The sequence below is a fragment of the Calliphora vicina genome, chromosome 2, assembly GCF_958450345.1.
Source record: "Calliphora vicina chromosome 2, idCalVici1.1, whole genome shotgun sequence".
NCBI lineage: Eukaryota > Metazoa > Arthropoda > Insecta > Diptera > Calliphoridae > Calliphora > Calliphora vicina.
The window spans coordinates 11,860,084-11,882,177 of NC_088781.1; the positions used below are offsets into that span (position 1 = coordinate 11,860,084).

Sequence of the window (22,094 nt, forward strand, 5' to 3'; positions counted from 1 at the left end):
AAATCTAAAGCTTTCTCCTAATCTCTAGCTATTTAAATATGTATAATGAATAACACTAATTGTTAGCTGAAATATTTAAATGTGATTTTAATTAATGAATACTTTTGCTGTTTCAATTTTTTGTGCACAGAAACTTCTGGAGGAAGTTGTGGCTGAAAAGGATAATGTGGAAGATTTGAATGATGCTTGCGAATTGTTAATGGAACACAGTGCTTGCTCCAGAGTTCGTGATCAAACTGTCGATACACAAGCCAATTATACCAAGTTGTTGACATCTGCTCAGGGTAAGTGAATAAGTGTTTAAACTAATGAGTATTTGATGCTAATATTGAAAATATTGTTTTTTTGTGTCTTAGGTTTGGTTTCTAAAATCGAAAAGAACTTGTCCGATCACACTGAATTCCTTAACTACAAAAATGAAATGGATGCCTGGATTGAAAAGGCCCACCAAGTTTTGGATAGCTGCAATGGCGATGATGACATTCAAAAGCTGGCTCAACAAATCGAAACTGTTAATGTAAGTAAAACTATTTAAAATCAAGTCAGATTACTATGTTCGGCTGTGTCGAATCTTAACAACATATTCAAGATTTTTAAATTTTCTTCAAAAAGTCTGGTATGTATGAAAAAAGGTCACTATTGACCAATACCGAGCCTTCATTGGCTTTAGCAAAGACAAAGTACCCCGTTACGTAATGCGAACGAACGCTTGAGTAAATGTTCTGAACCCACCGTCCCAAAGTGGGATTGATAGTGGTAATAAATCTGAATCTTCTAAACTACTGATTCGATTGCAATATGATGTATGAACGAATCATAGTAAAAGACATAATCTTTAAGAAAATTAAATTTGTGACCACTTTGTTAGAAAATAAGTAGAGATACAGGGTGTCAAAGTCGACCACCTCGAATTAGGAAAACTTTGTACCGCTTCTTACTTGTACAAATATGAACAGATTTCAGTCTATGTATATCTTGATTACTAAGGAATATGGATATTTAATGATAGACGTTTCAAAGGCCTTTCCAACGACGTATATAGTGACATAGTAATTCGGACCGACAATGGGTCAAAATCGGGAAAAATATTTTTTAATCCGAATTTTTTTTAAACAAAAATCACAAGAACCGAAAAACCTTTTTTACGATTTTTTCATATATTTTGCGCATTTATGGACTGATTCGAATCTGGGAGATTTGAAAGTAAATATTTGTGATATAAAATCAAGGTAGTTATGTATTTTTGTTTATATCTCAGCCAATTTTCAATACAAAAATTCTAATGACAATATCTAATATATGGATATCACGAAAAAATATATAACACACACGGACAGACAGACATGCTAAATCGTCTATGCTATATATAAGGATCCTGAATATATATACATAAAAGGGTCGAAATTACAAATGGAATGTCAAACTTAACTATTCCCTTATCAAAATCTACGGATTTATTTGCAATAATTCAGTAGATATACATATATTACATTTTAATCCCTTTTTATTAATACAAAATCTCACTCTCTCTCACACAGTCTCTGTCCTTACGTTTGCCCGAGGGTCAACACCTTTTGGGTATGGTACAAGATGCCTATTCCAAGGCCTCCAATGTATTGCCTGAAGACAAACAAGAAAAGTTACGTGATCTAATGACTAAAGTGCGCGAAGACTGGGACTCACTGGGCGTTGCCATCAAACAGAAGCTGATTGATTTGAAACAAAAGCAATCACGCTGGTCTGACTTCTCAGCCAATATGGAGAAGTTAAACAAGTGGCTCAATGAGGTAGAAACCACATTAAAATCTCAGCCCGATACTAAGGGAGAATTCAGTGAGATGAAGACACAATTAGAACGTTACAAGTCATTGCAAGGTGATATTAAACTGAAGGGTTCCGAATTGGAAAATCTCATCTCAGAAGCTAAAGAATTGGCCACCGATCTTGATGATGTGCATCGTTTGCAAGGCAGATGGGATAAGGTTAAAAATGATTGCGCCAATCATATCAAGAACTTGGAGGGTGAAATTAACGATTACACTTCGTATCATCAAGCATTGCAGGATATAGAAAAATGGCTATTGCAAATCTCCTTCCAATTGATGGCTCACAATTCATTGTTCATTTCCAATCGCCAACAGACCCAGGAACAAATTAAACAGCATGAGGCATTGTTGGATGAAATACAAAAGTATCAGTCCAATATTGATGAATTAAATGCCAAGGGTAAAATGCAAATTAAACGCTATGAAGCCACTACCCCGGCCATTCGCGACACCGTCGAATCACAACTTAAGAACATACAAGACAGCTACAATTCATTGTTGCAAACTTCGGTGCAAATACGCAATCGTTTGCAAGAATCTTTGGCTAAATTCCAAGAATATGAAGATACTTTGGATAGTATAATGCGTAACTTGGAGGAGTATGAACCCATCATACAAACAGAATTGGATGCACCGGCCACCACCTTGGAAATGGCCCAGAATCAATTGAAGTGTGCCCAAAATATGCAACACAAATTGAACAATGAAAAGTCTAGATTGGCTAGTGCCGTACAGGCTTGTGAGGCTGCCACTGCTTCCATTAGCAGACCCAGCTCCCCATTGGAAACTGCCATGCAGGTTATACCCGAACGTGAACTGATAGTGCGCGCCAAACTTGAAGATTTGTTGGATCAGGTATGTTTTTGTTTTATTTCTTTTAAAGTAGTTTTTTTTTAAATGTTTTTTCAAAAGGCACCAAAAAGAGTTTGTTTTTAATTTGAATATATTAGAAACAATTTTTAATACTTAATTACATATTTAGTTTTACAAACTCTGCTTTAGTTTTTTTTTATTAATTTATATTTAATTATACTAATAATGTTTTTTTCTTTATTTTTTATTTTTAATTAAAAATGTTTTTTATTTTATTTTGTTGTTGCCGCACTTGTAAATGCACCTATTTTTTTTAAATAAACAAACTCCGAAACCCCAAACTTAACTGTAATGTAATTTTGCTAACAACCACCCGTGCTTTAAAAAAAACCCAATAAACTCATCTAACACGAAATATCCACCCAACACCAAAATAATCTTGAGTAGATACCCAGTAAAAGAACTCTAAACTCAACTAAGGATAATGACGATTTAGTCGATGTTGAGCTTTCTGAAGTTAATGATATTTTACTGGATGCTGTAGCTTATGAGCGTATACAAAATTTCAAGCAAATAATACGTTTAAATATAAAACTTGTCGCTAGAATGTACGCTCTCAACACTAAGGTAAGCCCAAGAATATCTAGTCCAGAAAATTCAAAGAGAAATTTAAAGGTGTTGGTTTAGTTTTGCAATAATTTGGTACTAATTGGCTTGTTGTTGTTGTTTTTGTAAATTTATATATAGTATGTAATACTAGTTGTTGTTGATTTTATGTTGGAAATTTTTATTTTGAATATCGCTTGCTGATTTCTGTTTTCTTTAGGTACAATCACACTTAGGAGGATTGATTGCTTCCGTTAGTGAATTAGAGCAACAGCAAAAACAACGCGCCGAATTGGGTGATTGGATTAAGAAACAACAAGGCTCCGTTAACGACTGGTTGACCCGTCCCTGCAAGTTGCGTCCAGAAGCTGCCAAACAAGAATTGGCCACTATGAATGACTTGTTGGGATCCATTGGTGATAAGCGTTCTCAATTGTTACTCGATATGACTGGATCGCGTAAGTATTCATTTTGGTTGTTTCAATAATTATAACAGTGCTAGCCTACGTTGCACAGTGGGGTCGAATCTGGATCGAAAAGGAGGACATAGTCTGCTTTTACACACATCAAGTTTACTTGAAGCAAGTCTCTTCAAGTCTGTGTTCAATTTTGTATGTCAAAACCTAACAGACGCCATAGTGAAAATGAGAAAACAAAAGATAATTGAAGAGACTTGCCAGTACAAGCAAGTGTGTACCCCTCTTCTTTCTTCTTGCCTCTCTCTCCTATAAACTCAGACTTGTGACAAGAAAACTTGCCCTGTGTAAAAGCAGACATAGGCTTTAGGAAAGTACAATTTATTACAACCTTTTTGGAATACAAGGGCAGATACTGGGTGTCAAATTCGACCACCTGGATAGGTTCCAAATAAGTAAAAAAAATGTTAGAAAGCAAGTGGGAAGGTACAGTTTGAATTGAAATCCGTCTTCCGTAATCTAACAGATGCTTTGGAGGCTGAAATGGATAGGCTTTGGATGCCTCCAAGGCCCGTAAATCTTTGGAACATGACTTGGATAAGGCTCGCAATTGGTTGAAGCCCTAAATCGAAGAGTTTAGAAAACTGCCAGTCTCTCTTACTCTTACTTTCACTGAAATTGATATCAAACTATTGGAAAATAAGAGATATTTAAGTTTAAATTTTGAAATTTTCGTGCTGTATATTGACTTCTTTTGTTTTTCGCAAATATCTTCGATAATGGAAGTCCACATATTTCTCTAAAAATATCCTCTTATTTCAATTCCTAAGATAGATAGATCCTTTAAAAAGTAGTTATAAATATGTACCCTCTGTATTTCCACCTAAATACTGTTCGCGAAAATACTAACAAATTAATTATTCTCACTCTACATATATTCTCTTTAGTTGCCGATGATGACACCGATCTCGATGACAATATCGATAAATTGGAATCCCAATTAATGGATGCTATAGCCAAGAAACAAGCCGGTCAAAATGTTATTGATGGCTATCGTCAAGGCGTACATGATATGCAAAATTGGTTCGATAATCTCATTAAGCGCATGGATGTCTTGGACAAGGGTTCCGGCTTGAATTGTGCCCAAAAGATGGCCGCCATTTCGGAAATCCAAAAAGAATTTACCCAACAAGGACCCCAAAAGTTGCAAGAGCTTAAGGGTAAGGCAGCACAAGTAGCTGATGTTATTAGCAATTTGGATGGCCAACAAGTTGAAGAACAAATGAAATCGTTGGACAGACGTTATGCTGATTTGGGCAAGCGTCTCGAACGTAAGGCTCAGCTATTGGATGTCACTAATAAGGGTGTGGAAGGTGTCAAGGGAGAAATTGATCAATTGCAAAATTGGGTCAAGGATAAAATCCAAGAGGTGCAAGCACCCGCCACCATGGGCTTTGAACCTAAATCTGCCGAGGCCAGACAACAGGCTATTAAGGCTTTGATGAAGGATGCCGAAAGTAAACAGTCATTGGCTGATGCTTTAGAAAAGAGAATTGGTAACATGCAACCTGAATTGGAACCCGCCGAATATGCCCAACTGGAATCCGCCTTGCGTAATCTTCATTCTGATCATAAGAATCTAACAGATGCTTTGAAGTCTGAAATGGATAAGGCTTTGGATGCCACCAAGGCCCGTAAGTCATTGGAAAATGACTTGGATAAGGCTCGCAATTGGTTGAAGAGCAAAATTGCTGAGGTTAGAAAACTGCCAGTCTATCATCCTCTTACTTCCACTGAAATTGAAAACAAAATTTTGGAAAATAAGAAATACGATGATGATGCCAAACAATTCAATGACAGCGTTTTAAGTGATATTCAAAGACAGGCAGCTAACATCCTAAAGGATTGTTCTGATGCCGACAAGGCCGCCTTACAAAAGATTCTAGATGAAATCGATGCTGATTACAAAACACTCAAGGATGAAAGCGGCAAGAGAGCCACTTCCCTAAATGATCTTTTGCAGGGTCGCAAAGCATTCGAAGAGTCTATGAAGAAAATGAGTGATTGGTTGAATGAAATGGAAACTGCCACAGAGGGAGAATTGAGAACATCTAGTCTTCCCGTTTTGGAAGAGCAATTGGCTCACTATAAGAAATTAATGGATAATGCTAAGGGCATGGGTGGTCTTGTGAATGACATTAATGAGCAAGGCAAGAGTATTTTGCCTACCTTAAGCAACCCCGACAAACTGAAACTTAATGAGGACATTAAGAACATGAAGGATCGTTATGGCAAAATTAATCAATGCCTGGGCGATCGTGTCAACACCTTGGAAGATCACATCAAGAAATACAAGGATGCTAAGAGCAAGTTGACTGAATGCATGGACTTCTTGAATAACGTACAACAGAAATTAAGAGATCTTAATAAACCAGTCGGTTCTAAAATCGAAGATGTCCAGGAATTGTTGGGTGCCTATGAAGGCATTCTCAAGGAGTTAAAGGACAGCAAGCAAAAGATGGGTGATATGAAGGTTGATGATTTGCCCGAATTGCAAAGTATTTTGGCCCAACAAGACGATATGATCAAATTGATCGAAGATCAATTGGCCCATTTGAGACAATTGTTGTTATTGCGTGAACAATTCATTACCTTGATCAATGAAATCATAGCCTTTATCATGAAATACACAGATGTCATTATTGACATTGAAAATGCTCCCGACAGCTTGGAGGAGAAAATCACCAAATACGATGATGTCATTGTCAAGATACAAGAATGTGAAGGCATTTTAGCTTCGGCCACAGATAAGGGTCAAAAGATTGCCTCGGAAGGTACTGCAGCCGATAAGAATTCCATTACTGAACAGCTGCAATCATTGAAGAACCAACTGGGTAATCTACGCAAGGCTGTAGAACAACAAAGACAAAAACATCAAATTCAACTTGAACATCACAAGAAAATGGCCGCCGAACTTTCTGAAATACTCGATTGGTTGCACAATAATGAAGGCAATGTCAAGTCTAGACCTTTGTTGGACAGAGATCCCGATTCTGTAGAACATGAATTGCAAAAGCATCAAAAACTTAGCGCCGAAGTTAAGGAATATCTCGACAAGTTCAACAAAATCAATAGCGGCATCAAAACCGAAGTTGGTATGCCCAGTTCTTTAATAGAAATGTTATCGGAGGGTCGCTCTTTGGTGTCCTCTTTGCCTCAAGAGCTTGAAGAACGTGAAAAATACTTGATAAACAACCGCAATTCAAGATTGGAATTCATGAAGCTTGTTTCCCAATTCAAGGATTGGTTGCACGAAGCCGAAGATCGTTTGCAATTGGGCAAACATGGTATTGACTATGAGAATCTTGTGCGTGATCTAGAAGAGCACAAGGTCTTCTTTGGCAACGAACAACCTATTCGTAATTTGGTGCACAAGCAAATTCAAGATGCCGCCGATAAAATCTGGCCTTCCCTTAACAACTACGAACAAACCGAATTGTCCGCAGAGCTGTCCAGCATGCAAACTAAATTGACCAATAGCTTGGCTCAAGCTAAAACACAACAAGGTGAGCTGGAGAAGGAACATGAACGCTGGCGTGAATACAAACAGTCGGTTGAACGTGTTAAGGCCACCATTGAACGTTCCAAATTCACCGATGAACCCGTGCAAAATTTGGCTGGTGTTCATTTCAATATACAGAAATTGACCCATGCCATTGGTAATATTCAGGTGAGTTTTTGATATGTTTTTGTTTAAATGAAAAATTATTAAAAAATTGCACACTTAGGGAAAATTTAATATTTAAATTTAAAGAGATTTCAGATTCTACGGTAAAATTATTTAAGTGTTAGTAGGTTGTTGTACTGCTGTCGTCGAATGTTCTTCTTTATGGAAAAACTTTCGACTGATATAGTTGTCATTGGGTCGAAATATGTTTCACGGATTAAGTCTCGCTTCGTTCTGGATCGTATTCCCAATTGTGGTGGGTTATATTAGCTCAATGAGACCCTTCCTAAAATGGAAGATTCTCATGCAAATTTCACCATTTCACAAGTGTATATATAAGATTATCATTCCGTTTTTAATTTCTACATTTTTCATATGCCATCCCACAATGTTGAAATTAAACTTTCCGTAGCCCCAAAATAATTTACATACATCAATATATCCGATATACCTGTCACAGAATTTCATTCCGATCGAAAGTGGAATTAATTCCGCATTTTGCTTCTTCAGAAAAAGTAAAACGAAAATTTCTTTCGGAATGAAATCACTTTCAGTTTTCGAAGTGTAATTGATATTTCTTTTTATTTATTTGTTTTTCTACAAATTTTAATCAATTTCTGTACCAAAAACATCAATTTTGTTTTAATATTAAAAACGTTGTCAAATTAAAATCAGAAATACAGAATTATTAAATATTTTTTTAATTAATAAGTTACACGGAATCTGAATAACCTAAAACGAAATCGATGGAATAAAAACTACGGAATTGAAACCATTCCGAACAAAATGTGTGACAGGCCTGATAAACCTGATTCGGTTGCTATCGAAAAAAATCGGACCTCAAATGGTCGAGAAATAAGAAAAAAGCAGAACAACCTCGATTTTTGATCTATATCTGGATTACTAAGTCTTTAATATAAAATATATTAATTTAAAATTGTTTTCACTAATAAATTAACAAAAATATATATACATTTTTAAAAAAAAATCCATAAAATTTTTTTCAATAAAAATTTTTTAAAAAAATATGGATATCTAATAATTTAAAAAAATTAGAAAGAAATTTTGAAAAAAAAAATACAATTTGTTTCATTAAAAAAAAAATTGAAATGAAAATTTTAAATTTTTTATTTTTTTTTTTAATTTTGGTTTCCTAAAAATATTTAAAACTAGTTCACCGCCCCGGCTTCGCCCGGAAGCATTTGCTAAAGTTAGTTATTCACCTGCCTGTTCTTATTTATTTGCAAATAAAATATCTAAATTTGTACTGCATACTTTAGGGAGCTTTTTTATTACAGTTGACTGGACTCAAAAAAAAAAATAAAAAATTCCAAGTTTTACCCGGAATTTTATTTTTTACAAACCATCTCCTGAAAATTTCGAATCGAATAAAATAAAAATCAGCCAAATCGCTACAGCCGTTCTTACGTGATGCCATTACATACATGGACCATTTCGTTTATATATATAGATTTTTATTTTAAAGTCTAAAGAAATTTTGAAAAAGAAATTTGGCATACAATTTGTTTCATTAAAAAATTTTAAATGAAAATTGAAAAATTTTTAATTTTTTTTTTTAATTTTAGTTTCCTAAAAATATTTAAAATTTTTATTTTACATAAAAAATATATTTTATATAAGATTCGGCACAGCCGAATATAGCTCTCTTAAGATACGTTTCCGCATACACCGTAATCGGCACCGAAAACGAAATTCCATACATTTGCACCGAAAAAAAGTTCGTTTTAGAACATTTTTTCGGTGCAAATGTATGGAATTTCGTTCTCGGTGCCAATTACGGTGTATGCGGAAACGTAGCTTTACTAGTTTTCAGTAAATCTGATCTCCTGTCCAAGTTTTCGGGGGCAGATGAAGCGTATTAGTGTCAAATCTTGTAAATATATCTGATTGACTATAATAAAACCTTTAAAAATTGGAAAACAAAAAAAGCGTTGATATTTCGGTTAAAAAATCAGTATTTTTAAATAATATTAAAATCCTCTTTAAATTTTAATATTTATTTTTTTTTTGAAATAAATCCGAAAATATTGAATTTCTGTCCAGTTATTTGCGAAAAATCAAATAGTATCTCCGTAATTTGACTACATAAATAAATATTTTTTAAAAATTTTCTTTTAAATTGTTACCGAAATTGGCCCATTGCCGATCCACAATGGACTTTATTATAAGTTTTTATGGGATATGAACAACTTTGCTTATATATCTACCATTTATGGAATTATTTTAATGAATTTTTCAACACAGACAACAGAAAGAATTTCAGCCGGACGTCGCTTAATCAACTCCGCTATTAATATAAAATAGTATTCATTAAGATTTTTTAAAAAAGCGAAAAATTAATGTTTTAAATTCAAAACAAAAGATATTTACTTTTGAACTATAAAAGTAATCTTAGACCAGTAACCATTATTGTCGAGTTTACAAAAAGTTAACATTTAACAAAATCGATACACATTTGTAAAAGATATGCGCCCCTATCGGCAATAATATAACCTGTGAAATTGATGTTCCCATGAAATATCCATTTCCCTCGAAGGGAAAATTGCTATCGTGGTATTCCCATGAACTTTTCATTCACAATAGTTGACTTTGTTCGTAACAGCTGTTTATTGTGTACAAAATTCAATCTAAAAATTTCACAACATGGGGCATTTTTCACGTGAACAAAGTTGTTGAACGAAAAATGGGGAGAGGGAACATATTTCATACGAAATATTGATTCGTGATAGGGGTGATTAGCTTTACTATGTTATTTACACTTTAGGTTTTTTTCCTTTCACACCCTGTTAGTCATACTGTATTTCTGCAGAGTAAATTTATATTCCTATGAAATATCCATTTCCCTCGAAGGCAAAATTTCTATCGTGATATTCCCATGAACTTTTCATTCACAATAGTGGATTTTGTTCGTAACAGCTGTTTATTGTATACAAAATTCAAACTAAAAATTTCACAACATGGCGCATTTTTCACGTGAACAAAGTTGTTGAACGAAAAATGGGAAGAGGGAACATATTTAGTAAGTAAGCTAGTAAGAGAGCTATGTATATTCGACTGTGCCGAATCTCAATTTATTATACTTCAATATAAAAATTTTAAATATTTTTAGGTAAACAAAATTTTTTTTTTAATATTAAGCGAAAAAAATCTTTTGGTGAAATAAAAATTCGTGTTAAAAATGTTTGACCCATTGTAGGTCCAACTTACTATGGTCTTATATACGTCGTTGCAAAGGGCTTTGAAATATCTATCATTAGTTATCCATATTGTCTATATTAGTGACTTAGTAATCCAGATATAGGTCAAAAATAGCTCAAAAATTGAGGTTGTCTTGGTTTTTTCCTTATATCTCAGCCATTTGTGGACCGATTTTCTCGATTTTAAATAACAACCGAGCCGGAAGAATTCCGGAGATATTGATGTATGAATCGTGTATGTAAGTTATTTAGGGGCTTCGGAAAGTTGATTTCAACAGACAGACAGACGGACATGGCTTAATCGACTCGGCTATCTATAAGGATCCAGAATATTTGTATATACTTTATAGGATCGGAAAATTATATTGTGGAAATTACAAAGGGAATGACAAACTTATATATACCCTTCTCACGAAGGTGAAGGGTATAAAAATCTTCCGGAGAATCACAGCTTTTAGGAAATTAGGAACCCTAATCAGTACCATTGACGTGTCACTTTGCTGATATTTTATACTGTCATTTGTACAAAAGTATATGACTGTCGGGAAATGTCATATGGGCAATGGCAGCAGGACAAAATTATTGAAACATAACAAATCTGCTCTCAAATTGTTGTTAAAAGAAAATGTCATATTGACAGCCAGCTGACTTTTGGCCAATTGTATGAGAAAATCAGGGAGTGTCATACATATTTATCTATCTATCAGTAATTAATTACATAATTACTAAATTCCCATATTGTGTTAAATACCAAGGAATTTGCTAAACCTAACAACATTTAACATTCCTTTTACCAATCAAATACAAATACAATTGGTGTTGTTAAACTCATTTAACAAAAAATTTCTTTTATTCACTTAAGGATTATGAACACCAAAAAAAATGGAAAAATAAGAAGGGAAAAGTAGTATGACTCGTTTTTCTTATGCCGGCCGGTAAAAGTTGTTCAGAAAGTCGTTAGTATAGTTTTCATGACAAAAACTTATACTCTCCTGAGTTTTAACATTTTGTTGGTTGGTTGGTTGTGTTGTGTTGTTTTTTATCCGTTCTTTTGTTGTAGACGCAAATATCTTTAAGCTCAAACACGTTTTTTTCTTTCCTTATGTATGTATTCCCCATTACAATGACATCATCAGTATAGGTGAAAATCATTTATACTCTTTTTATTTTATTTGTTATTTGGTGTAATTTTAAAGCTCTCAATTGTTAAGAGAGTTTGAGATACTTTTTTTTTTCAAGATAAATTTTATGTTACTTTTCTCAGTCAACTGAAACGATTTTGCTCTTGGTGTTGGTGTTAATTTTGTGTAACTTTTTTGCTTGAGTACACGTTCATGCTCGATGCTTTATTTTCACTTGCCAAAGTCAGCTGTTTATAAGGTATAAATTAGAGAATATTTGGTGGTTGGAGCGAAATTTAGAAGCACTATATCTGGTTTCCATATTTATATTGAATATTTAAGAACATTATTTTAATAATGAGAGATTTTCAGACCCTAAAACATAAATACACAGATCGGACATCCTGCTGTCAAAGACCTAACTCTGTTGTCAAAAACTTAAGTGTTGAGAATGTATTAGCAAAAAAATAATTTGAATTCATTTCCAATTTGAATGATTCCAATTTTAAATCTAATAGAAATTCAACTAAAATATGTGTTCTTCATTCAGTTTTGTATTTGTATTGCTTTTTCTTTTAATCATTTACAAATTGAATTGAAAAAACTAAGCCATTTTGTAATAGATTTGAATTGAAGAAAAATTGAATCATTCAATACATTTTTAAAGCTATTTTGTACTGGATTTGAAACCAAGAAAATTATAATGATAAGGACGTAATTCTAGAAAGAATGAATTATCAAAGGAATGAATTCAAAAGATTTGAAGTAGAAATGAATTAAGCCTATGAATTAATTCAATAATTAGATTTAGAAAATGTATTTAAGAATTAATTCTCTCGAACCTATATCGAGATGAAATTATTTTTTGGTATTTTTAAAGTATGAATACAAATGTGCACTACTTTTAAACCTAATGCGTGTAACATATAGACTACACAACTTAAATTACATTCAATATGTGTAATTTACAGATGAACTGCCAACATCGTATATTTAGCTTTGAGTTCATGATAGGCGGCATAAATATTCTCTCTGCATATGCCTACATGACAAGAAATTTCTCATTTACTTCCAAAGTTGCCAATTTAGCAATTTTAATCGCGCTATATTAAGCGAGCAACCAAATAATGTTTCATTAGCTCTAGGAGAGTCAGTTTCTAACTTTGTTTTTAAAGTGTATAATAAAAAGCTTGAGAATTTAATTCTTTGTCGAATTCAGAACATTGAAACACAACCCAGATTGCGACGTTAGAATTAATAGAGTAGCATAGCCTACTGTTACCGATAAGCACCTTAGCCCTCTGCTGTACGCGGCCGAGAAGATCTAAAATAAACTTTGAAGATCCTATAGATGCCCTGGTGTTGTATACCATTTTGATTATATATATTGTAGGATGTGAACCGTAATCCGCTTCAAAAACTGATTCACTTGAATGCTAATTTTTAATATAGCTGACATCTCTCATGTCAGAACATCAAGTACTTTTATTTAATTATATTTACTCGCCCATAAATACAAATTAATCGATATATTTCATGTTCACAATATTGTCACCTGATCAAGATTGGGGGATTAATTCATGTTTTGCCTCATTGTTCCTATCTCCGAATTCATATAAATGAATATCTGCAAAATAAGAATTTAATCTCTCGATTAAATTTTGAGAAAATTTAAATCCAATGAATGTTTTAAACCACACAACTGATGCCACTGACCGTTAAAGCGACATAAAACGTTTGGTTCGAAATTATACATAAATTGATCTAGTCATAGGTCAATGTTCATCACCACAATGTAAGCTGTAACAGCTCAATTCAAAATTGGATTATTTGATGGCTCTTGCAGACCTGATTCGTCAGTCAATGACTTATTTTTATATCATTCTTTATCGATTATGTTCTTGCAAAATATATTGGGTGTAAAAATGCGAAATTTATTAAAATTATTGGCCATTGTTAGCTATGATATTTTCCCATCTTTCTGACAACATATCGATACAGAGCCAAAATAACTGCTCATATTTTGAGATCAAGAACGAATCAAGCCAATATCGGATAGTTCCAAAGTGAAGCATATTCCAGATAATCCTGACGAGACAAGGTCTGGACTATAATGCGGGTGAGACAAAACTTCCCAACCACTTCATTCTAAATATTTTTAACAGGTATTGTGGCCGAGCGTTGTCATGATGGTATATTACGGTTTCCAATGCTCTCTTGAAACGAATCAGTTGCGTTCGGTACAGTTTACCTGTGATGATCTGGTCAGATTTCAGAAGCTCATAATAGATAGGACCCTTTTGCTCCCTCCAGCGCCATGGATATTTGGCTTCGATGCAAAAAATTATTTTCTTTTATAGTGATCAAGCTTAATATCGGACATGCAAAATCGTCTTTCAAAGTTGCTCGGCTTCAAATCGTATGGTACCCAATTGGGTACCATTCATCCTTGCATTTGGATGAATCCTGCTTGGGTAGCTCCCAATAATTTTACAAGCTCTTGTTGAGTTTTACAACAATCTTCATGGAGTAATGCCTCCAATTCAAAGCAAACCATCTCTAGCTCGTTGAAACCGATGGGACACTTTTTTTTCAAATTAAAGCAAAACTTCCCGCATATGACTCTTTGTGGGCACAAAATTCGACCTTGTTGTTTACACTATTATGTTCAAAAACAAAGTGAGAATAAATGAGAGATATGTACCCTTCAAAATGTCATATTAGTTATTAAAAGCAAAAACTTCTATTGTAAATCCCGAATTTATAAGTCATACCCCCAATATTTTTGCTATATCCAAAATTAATTCACCCCAAATTTTAATGTTTTCGAAAATTTCTGCTCAAATTAAAGCTGTTAAATGAAATGCTTGTTGGGTAAGACATATTTTATTCTACAAACTGGCGTTTTTTTTTTTTGGCTAAAACCATTGGCGATTTTGCTTGCAAAATATTTGGCATTATTGGTATGTCTATCTAGTTTTTCATACATCACGGGTTTAAGAGAGCATTCATCTTTGACACTCCCTAAAAGCAAGCAACAATTTATGGCTACATACAATAGTTTCCTAAGGTGACGACGATGTAAACTCGTGTTTTCCCGAATAACATTTATAGATACTTTGATACTTTGGGAATGCAAATTTGTTGCAAGTAAGAAAAGCAGAAATGCACAAACATAACAACATACATCTATAGAAATGTGTATCTATGTATCCATATATATAATAGTTATGAATGTATGTAAGTATTTTTACTGGTTTACTGTCTACTTACTTGTCTATACAAGTTGTGTTAATGTGCAATACCAAAATTTTTACCGGCTGTTTTATTTACAAATGGCTTAAAATAAACTTAAGTGCTGGCAGAAAAAAGTAATAAATTTGAACAGTTTTTTTTTTTTGGTTTAATTCAACTCCCAATATTGTTAAATTAAATAAATTTTGTTTTATATTGCTATTTTCTACTTAGTTACAAAAATTACTGATTTATGCGAGGCATATACTTTTTAAATGTTTTACCATAACGAGACATAACTATTTATTTATATGGCCTTATACATACGTACATATGTACATATATGTAAATGGCCTTTATGTGATTATGTTTATACATAGATACATTTCTATGTATTGTCATATGTATGTCTATTTCTGTTGTAAGTTTTTAAATGCGTGGCTATTTATAACATTTTATTTGATTATATACATACTTGCATACATATCGTGATCTAAAATGGAAAACGAAGTTTAAATCAAACTAAAAAAATTTGAATTAACTTTTTAATTGTTTATTTAAAAATATATTTTATTATAAACATATTGAATTTATTAATTCTTATTTGGCAAATTCCTACCAAAACCTCAAACCATTCAAATTTATTTATATTAAAAAAATTGGGTTTATAAAGAATACTGATTCCTATTCAAAACCAGGGGCTGATAAGAAAAGCGACTAACCCATATATGTTTTCTAATATCTTCAATATTTTCCACTTTTTGTGTACATTTATTGCTAAAAATTGGTGGCTAAAAATTTCTACCACTCCTATTGTAATATTTCTTATTAATTTGCCAAATTTTTGGGAAAATTTTATCTTTATTTTTTAATCAAATTTTTAATTTATGAATGTTGGTAATTGTGAAATAGTAAATACTTGGAAATACATCCTACATTCAGCGACAGTGGGAAATCATTAATAAAAATCTACTCACTTAATAAAAATCTACTCCTACATAGTAAGTGTGGTCACTTGAGCTAATTTTATAAAAAAGTAAAATTTTGTTTTGAAAAAAAAAATCAAAATTCTGAAAGCTCAACTTTTTGTCACCTTTGTCGATATTAACATTTTGAAATATGTCCTATAGAACTCTCCACATAAGGATCAACATATCCTTAACTTTTTAAAACAAGTGGTTTATGTGTAATTGTTTAAAATCTAAAACTATGACGACATCTATAAGACAAAAACAATATTTAAGGGAAGCAGTCCTCAGGGAGCATAGAGCTAATATGGATTTTTAACAGCAGCATTAGTTGTTGAGTTCATCGATTATGAAGTGAAATTTTTTTTTTATAAAAATTACATATTTCAGAATGAATCCTAAAATTAGCGATTTGTCCTTCATAATTTTAATGGATAGCGAACACATTTTACCAAACACGTTTGTATTTTCAATTGACACTTAAATTACCTTTAGCCAAAGACCAATATTGGTCATTTGGACACATTACGAGACGTTTTGAAAATTCGCTACATTTTTGTCTTTGCTTCTTCAGCTAGCGTAAAAACGTTCTGGTACAAAAACATCACATGCCTTAAGGCGCAATGAAAAAAATATTTATTTATTACTCCTAAAAGCATACATGAAATATTTGAACATTTTTTATTTTGTGCACAGATTACACAGCTATGAATCAGCTGGTTCCAGTACTATGGCAATAGAAAACAAACAAAAGAAAATGTCTGAAATGATTGTGATTTGGAAATAGGGACAAATATATATACATATATCACACTCGGTGCCATTGGAAAGTGGATATTACTTTTTTTAGAACTGTCATTTGTTTTGTTTTTTTATAGAAGCTAAATACGTTTTAGTTGCCACTTTCGTATGAATTTGTTGCATCCAAAATTAATTCGTAAACATTTTAAAGCAATTTATTTTTAAGATTTTTACAATAATCTAAATTGATTTAACAGTAGTTTGCCATGCACTCATTACTACTATTGGTGTAATGAACTACCTTTCCAAGCCACTGTGTTTCGCTGGATTTCCGTATTCAATATCGTTCTTTTTATGACTAATTCAGGTAATAAAGTCATCTAAAATCGTAAACTACATCAAAAAGTATTGATGCTGAGGGGGTACTAATATTTACTGCATATTTGTCATATAAATTTTAGCGTTCTTTCAAGAACAACTAAATTTAAAGAATTTTATTGGATGAAAATGTCGCCACTGTACCGTTAGAGAGACGTATAATTGTCTGTTCGAAACGATAGCTAATGATGAGGACCCATTATATCAATCTCCATCACGACAATGTTAGCTCTGAATGATTAATACAAAAACATGAAATTTGTATCCTTCTGATTCGAACCTTATACCCTACATTATGAGTTTTAAGTTTGTTATTCCATCTCATTGCCTAAAAAGTAAAAATATTTCGGGTATAGGTAGGGCAAACGATATAAAGATGTTCATCCGTTTGACAGTTGTAATCAAGTATTTGAAGCCCCGAATAAAACATATTAGTTAATGCAATTACATGACTAGATTGTGTAAATAGATTTGCACTAAAATCGCTCGTACAGAATGTCCATTGTGGCAGAAGCTGTGTGGCACGTTGCGCCGTTCTGATGAAACCACATGTCGTTGGTGTTAATATATTCCAATTCAGGACAAAGAAGTTGGTAATCATCGTGGACCCAGCCAAAATCCACATCAGACAGTGACTTTTTCGAGATGCATTGGACGCTCTTGAAACTCATGTGGATTGGTATCGTCCCAAATTCCATAATTTTGTTTGTTGACATACCCATTCATGTAGAAATGGGCAAGACCAACATTGAAAGGTATATCCAGCCAAGTCGATAGATATAGCTTCAACAATGTGGCTGTTATCAACTGTCAAAGTTCGGAAGTTACCATTGGAAGAATGTTTATATCCATATCTCTATATACATTAGAGACTTTTTCGAATTCTAAACTTTTCCATGACATGAAAAATGCATTCAAGAATGTAGTTCGATAAGCTGTGAAATATGTTTGTTTGAAAACTTCGTATTGTATTCATTCCATTTGATCAGAGTATTCACCGCGCATATTGCATCATTGTATGGTATAAACTCTGGAGCTTCGGAAACATTGACATCATCTTGATCCGTGCCTGTGTCCGTTTTATTTATATTATAGCGAGTACAATCAGGGACAAGTCTTGTCAGAAACTGTTGCGTGTCTTTGAATATATGATTACAAAAACGATCCGGTGGAAACAGCACCGATAAAGGCATATCGTCTTCGTCATCATACCATGAAGTTTTGTCACTTTTAATGGATTCTGGTCCATTGGTGAGTAGCTACTGTGATATTTGGTGGAAGAAGCTCATGTGGTGACTGAAAGCTGCTTACTTTTCCGTATACTTAAATTTTGCGCGACTTAACTTTGACGAGCCTCTACTGTATAAAAATACATAATATATACCCCAGAATATTTTACAAACGTACGCAGAATACATTACAATCGCAATGACAATCAGACTATATCCTTACAAGGGTTTTACAGTTGAAACCATAGATCGGAAACTCTGATGTCATAAACCTAACTCAGTTGTCCAAAACGTAAGTGCTGAGAGTGTATTCGTAAAAAAACTATGTGAAAACAATAACAACACAGGTGATTATTTTGAGCAGGTGTGATTAGTTTGAGTCATCTTTTAGTTTCAGTTTTTTTCTAGTTTCCGATCTATGTGTATTTCTCTATGGTTGAAACAAAAAGTCGACTTTTATAAATTTTTAAAAGTTTTTTTTTCGTTTATTGTTATAGAACCCTAATCTCAATCATTCATGGTGAAACGATTTGAAAAAGTATTTAGATCCTATTAGACAGTACATATTTCAAAACTAAATAAGGTTTATTTTAATGGAAAAAAAGTAATTTTTCAAAAATATGTCGGGGTAATCAGTTAAGAAAAACAATTTTTAATCAAATTTATAATAAAATAATTTTGAACATGCCTTTCCAACTCAAAGGGTATATAAAATTCGTTACTGCCACTTACATCTTTCGATTTACATTGATATAAATAAATAACTATTTTTATGTTCTCTAAAATTGGCATCACTGTTTTATGCCGGTTTTTTTTCTCGTTTAAATTAAGCTCCGTTGTTGCTCTCTTGAAAATCGAACCTAAACAAAACAAATTTTTTTGTTCGCTCTTCTCCCCCAAAACGTTTCTGAAAAGAGATTTTCGCATGTAGTGGTGGAGTATCTATGTGCAGACAGTTTTCTGTTTTGTTGTTTTTCAGTTTTTCTATTTTTCACGTTATTTTGTTAAGCATGACCACAGTTTAAATTCATTTCAATGTGAGCTTTCAAAGACGTCACATTAAGTATTTGTGTTTTTATGATTTATTTTTCGTTAAATCTGTTATATACACGTTTTCGTAGCGCATTTTAAGTAATAAGAAAATTAACAAAAATAAAAAAAAAACATTCAATTCAAACACAAAAAAAGAACAAAAACAAGAAAAAAAAGCAAAAACATTGAAATTTATGGCCGAAGTGTTTGTTGTGTAGAGAAAAAAAGTGAAGTACAAAAGACATATTCAAGTTACATTCATATTTTTATCAAAAAAAAAGAAGAAAAAAAACTACGAAACAGAAAATATCGACGTCATCTTTTGATAAAAAAAAGAATATAGAAATAAATACATTTAATTAAAGTGCTAAAGAAAAATTTTGATATTTTTCAAAAGAAAACTAGTGGGAAAAATATTAAAAAATATTGTTAAAACAAATTGTTTAATTAAACAATTTCTTTAGGTGAGCTATACTAACTTTTCACAGGCAAATTTTACTGAAAGCAAGAATTGAATTGTGATGAAATAAATTTTAAACTGTTTAAACATTATTGACCTCTTTTACCCTTGAATTTATAAGAACTTTAAGAAATATTGCTGGAAAAAAAAACGTGTTAAAAAAGAGAGTAGAAAAAGAAAAAAGAATAAAACATAATGTGCAATTTTTTTTAAAGAATTTATTTCGAATTTTTATTACAATATATGTATAATTTATTAAACAAAATAAAAACATTTTAATTACAGAGCCAAACCAGCGACATCACTTTGGCAAATCAACAAGCCCAAGGATTGCAACGTCAATCGGATGCACGTAATCGTCAGCTGATTGAACAGGATAATATTGAATTGAATCGCTTGTGGAAGGAGTTGATAACTACATTGGAGCAACGTCGCGACAATTTGCAAGCCATTGCCGACAAGTGGGACGATTTCGAGAATAAATTACTTGCCTGGGAAAAATCTTTGGGACGTTTGTCGGATAAATTCCGCAATGTCGACCCAGTGGTAAGATCTCGCCGTCATTTGGAAGATACAAAGCATGCTATCCAGGTAAGTTTATTGATACTTTAAAGAAACATAAGGAAACAAATTAACAAAAATTTTGATTTTTTAGTTTTGTGTATGAAACAAAATTTAAAATAATGAACAATTTCATTAAAAAAATTAATTGAAAATTTAATTTTTTATGAATATGATAATAATTGGTTTATATAATTTTCATGGCCATACAAAATTTAAAGTTATCCAGATTTTTAAAATTCACTTTAGTTTGGTTTATTTATATATTTAAAGTTCATATAGATGCGTGCAAAATACCTAAAATAAAACTCTTAATAACTTTAGAATTTTTGGTGAGATTTTATCATTCTGGAAACTCATATTAAAGCTAAAGAATCGAAAGTTTCTGTTCCAGAAATCCGTTTCTCATTAAAACAGGCTGTACCATAGAAAATCGTCCATGAACGAAGATTATTTTCGATTTTAAAAAGATTTTCCTTAAATACGATCCATTGAACGAAGGGACCATTCAAAAAGGGACCATTGAACTTTAGGGATTCAAAAAGGGACCATTGAACTTTAGGGATTCAAAAAGGAACCATTGAACTTTAGGGATACTTCTAAAAAAATGTATTTACGTTTTTGTGTATATTTTTTAGTACTAATTTCCCAATTTTTATAAACTTACAGCCTAACCAGAAAAGCAAAAAATGAGAAATTTAAATAGAATTTAAAATATTGTTTTATTTTTTGAAATTGTAATATATTTTTATTATTATAAACATTCATAGGAAAACATTTTAATTTTATTGAAAAAATAATTTTAAAATTTCTTTTGCGGTTAGGCTGATAGCCTTACTTGAACGTTTTTTTATTATAATGTATCATTGTTATTGGAAAGAGCCTAATTAGTATGATTAGAGTCCTTTGCTGAAGGATATCTGGAAATTCACGTCCTTAATTTTTGTATTTTGCATTCATAAGAAGTTTCCAAAATTTTAAACGAGATTCTTAGGATATCATATTTTTGCAAACTACATAGCATATTTTCTAATAAATTTTTATTTAAGAAGGATAGATCTTTTGTCTAGTATTGGCTGTATGATTTTTTAGCTATGACCTTTTCCCATCTTTCAGGCAACATATGAATACCTAGCCAAAAGAACTGCTCATCTTTTGAGGCCAAGTCAATATCAGATATTCCAAAGTACACCGAATTCCAAAGAGAGCGTTCTGTATCGATCGAAACAAATATTAGTCGGGCACGATCTGGACTATAAGCTAAAATTCCTAACCCAATATGGCCGAGCGTTGTCATGATGGAATATTAATATTTCATGTCTGGCCGCATATTCTGGGCATTTTTCGGCCAATACTTGCTTTAAACGAATCAGTTGTGTTCGGTACAAGTTACCTTTGATGGTCTGGTCAGATTTCAGCTGCGCACAATAGATAGGACGCTTTTGGTGCCTCCAAATACAGAGTATTACTTTAGCGCCATGGATATTTGGCTTTGGTGTCGCTTCGGCTGGTTGACCGGGCTTCACGTAAGATATCTTTAGCATCGGGTTGTCGTAATAAATCCATTTTTCATCGCATGTACTGATTCGGTGCAAAAATGATTTTCTTTTATAGCGTTGATGCAGTATTTCAGACATACAAAATCGTCTTTTTAAGGTCTCTCAGCTTCAATTCGTATGGTACCCAATTTATCTGCTTCTATCAAACATTTTGAAATTGCTGCTTGAATAGCTCCCAATGATTTTTCAAGCTCTTCATGGAGTA

General features: G+C 32.5%; 1 protein-coding gene across 14 annotated transcripts in view; it reads left to right on the top strand.

Annotated features, from left to right (window-relative positions):
* The window catches only part of Msp300 (Muscle-specific protein 300 kDa), a 204,422-nt gene that overhangs the window by 85,245 nt on the left and 97,083 nt on the right, over window positions 1–22,094 (top strand). For 8 of the 14 annotated variants that reach the window (XM_065499429.1, XM_065499435.1, XM_065499434.1 and 5 more), the window contains exons 8-14: window positions 131–284; window positions 357–517; window positions 1,539–2,681; window positions 3,087–3,266; window positions 3,466–3,703; window positions 4,609–7,391; window positions 20,055–20,360. In XM_065499429.1, the coding sequence (XP_065355501.1) occupies window positions 131–284; window positions 357–517; window positions 1,539–2,681; window positions 3,087–3,266; window positions 3,466–3,703; window positions 4,609–7,391; window positions 20,055–20,360 (4,965 nt within the window). The remainder of the gene's footprint in view (window positions 1–130; window positions 285–356; window positions 518–1,538; window positions 2,682–3,086; window positions 3,267–3,465; window positions 3,704–4,608; window positions 7,392–20,054; window positions 20,361–22,094) is intronic. The other 6 variants (XM_065499430.1, XM_065499436.1, XM_065499438.1 and 3 more) reach the window with 1 other exon arrangement.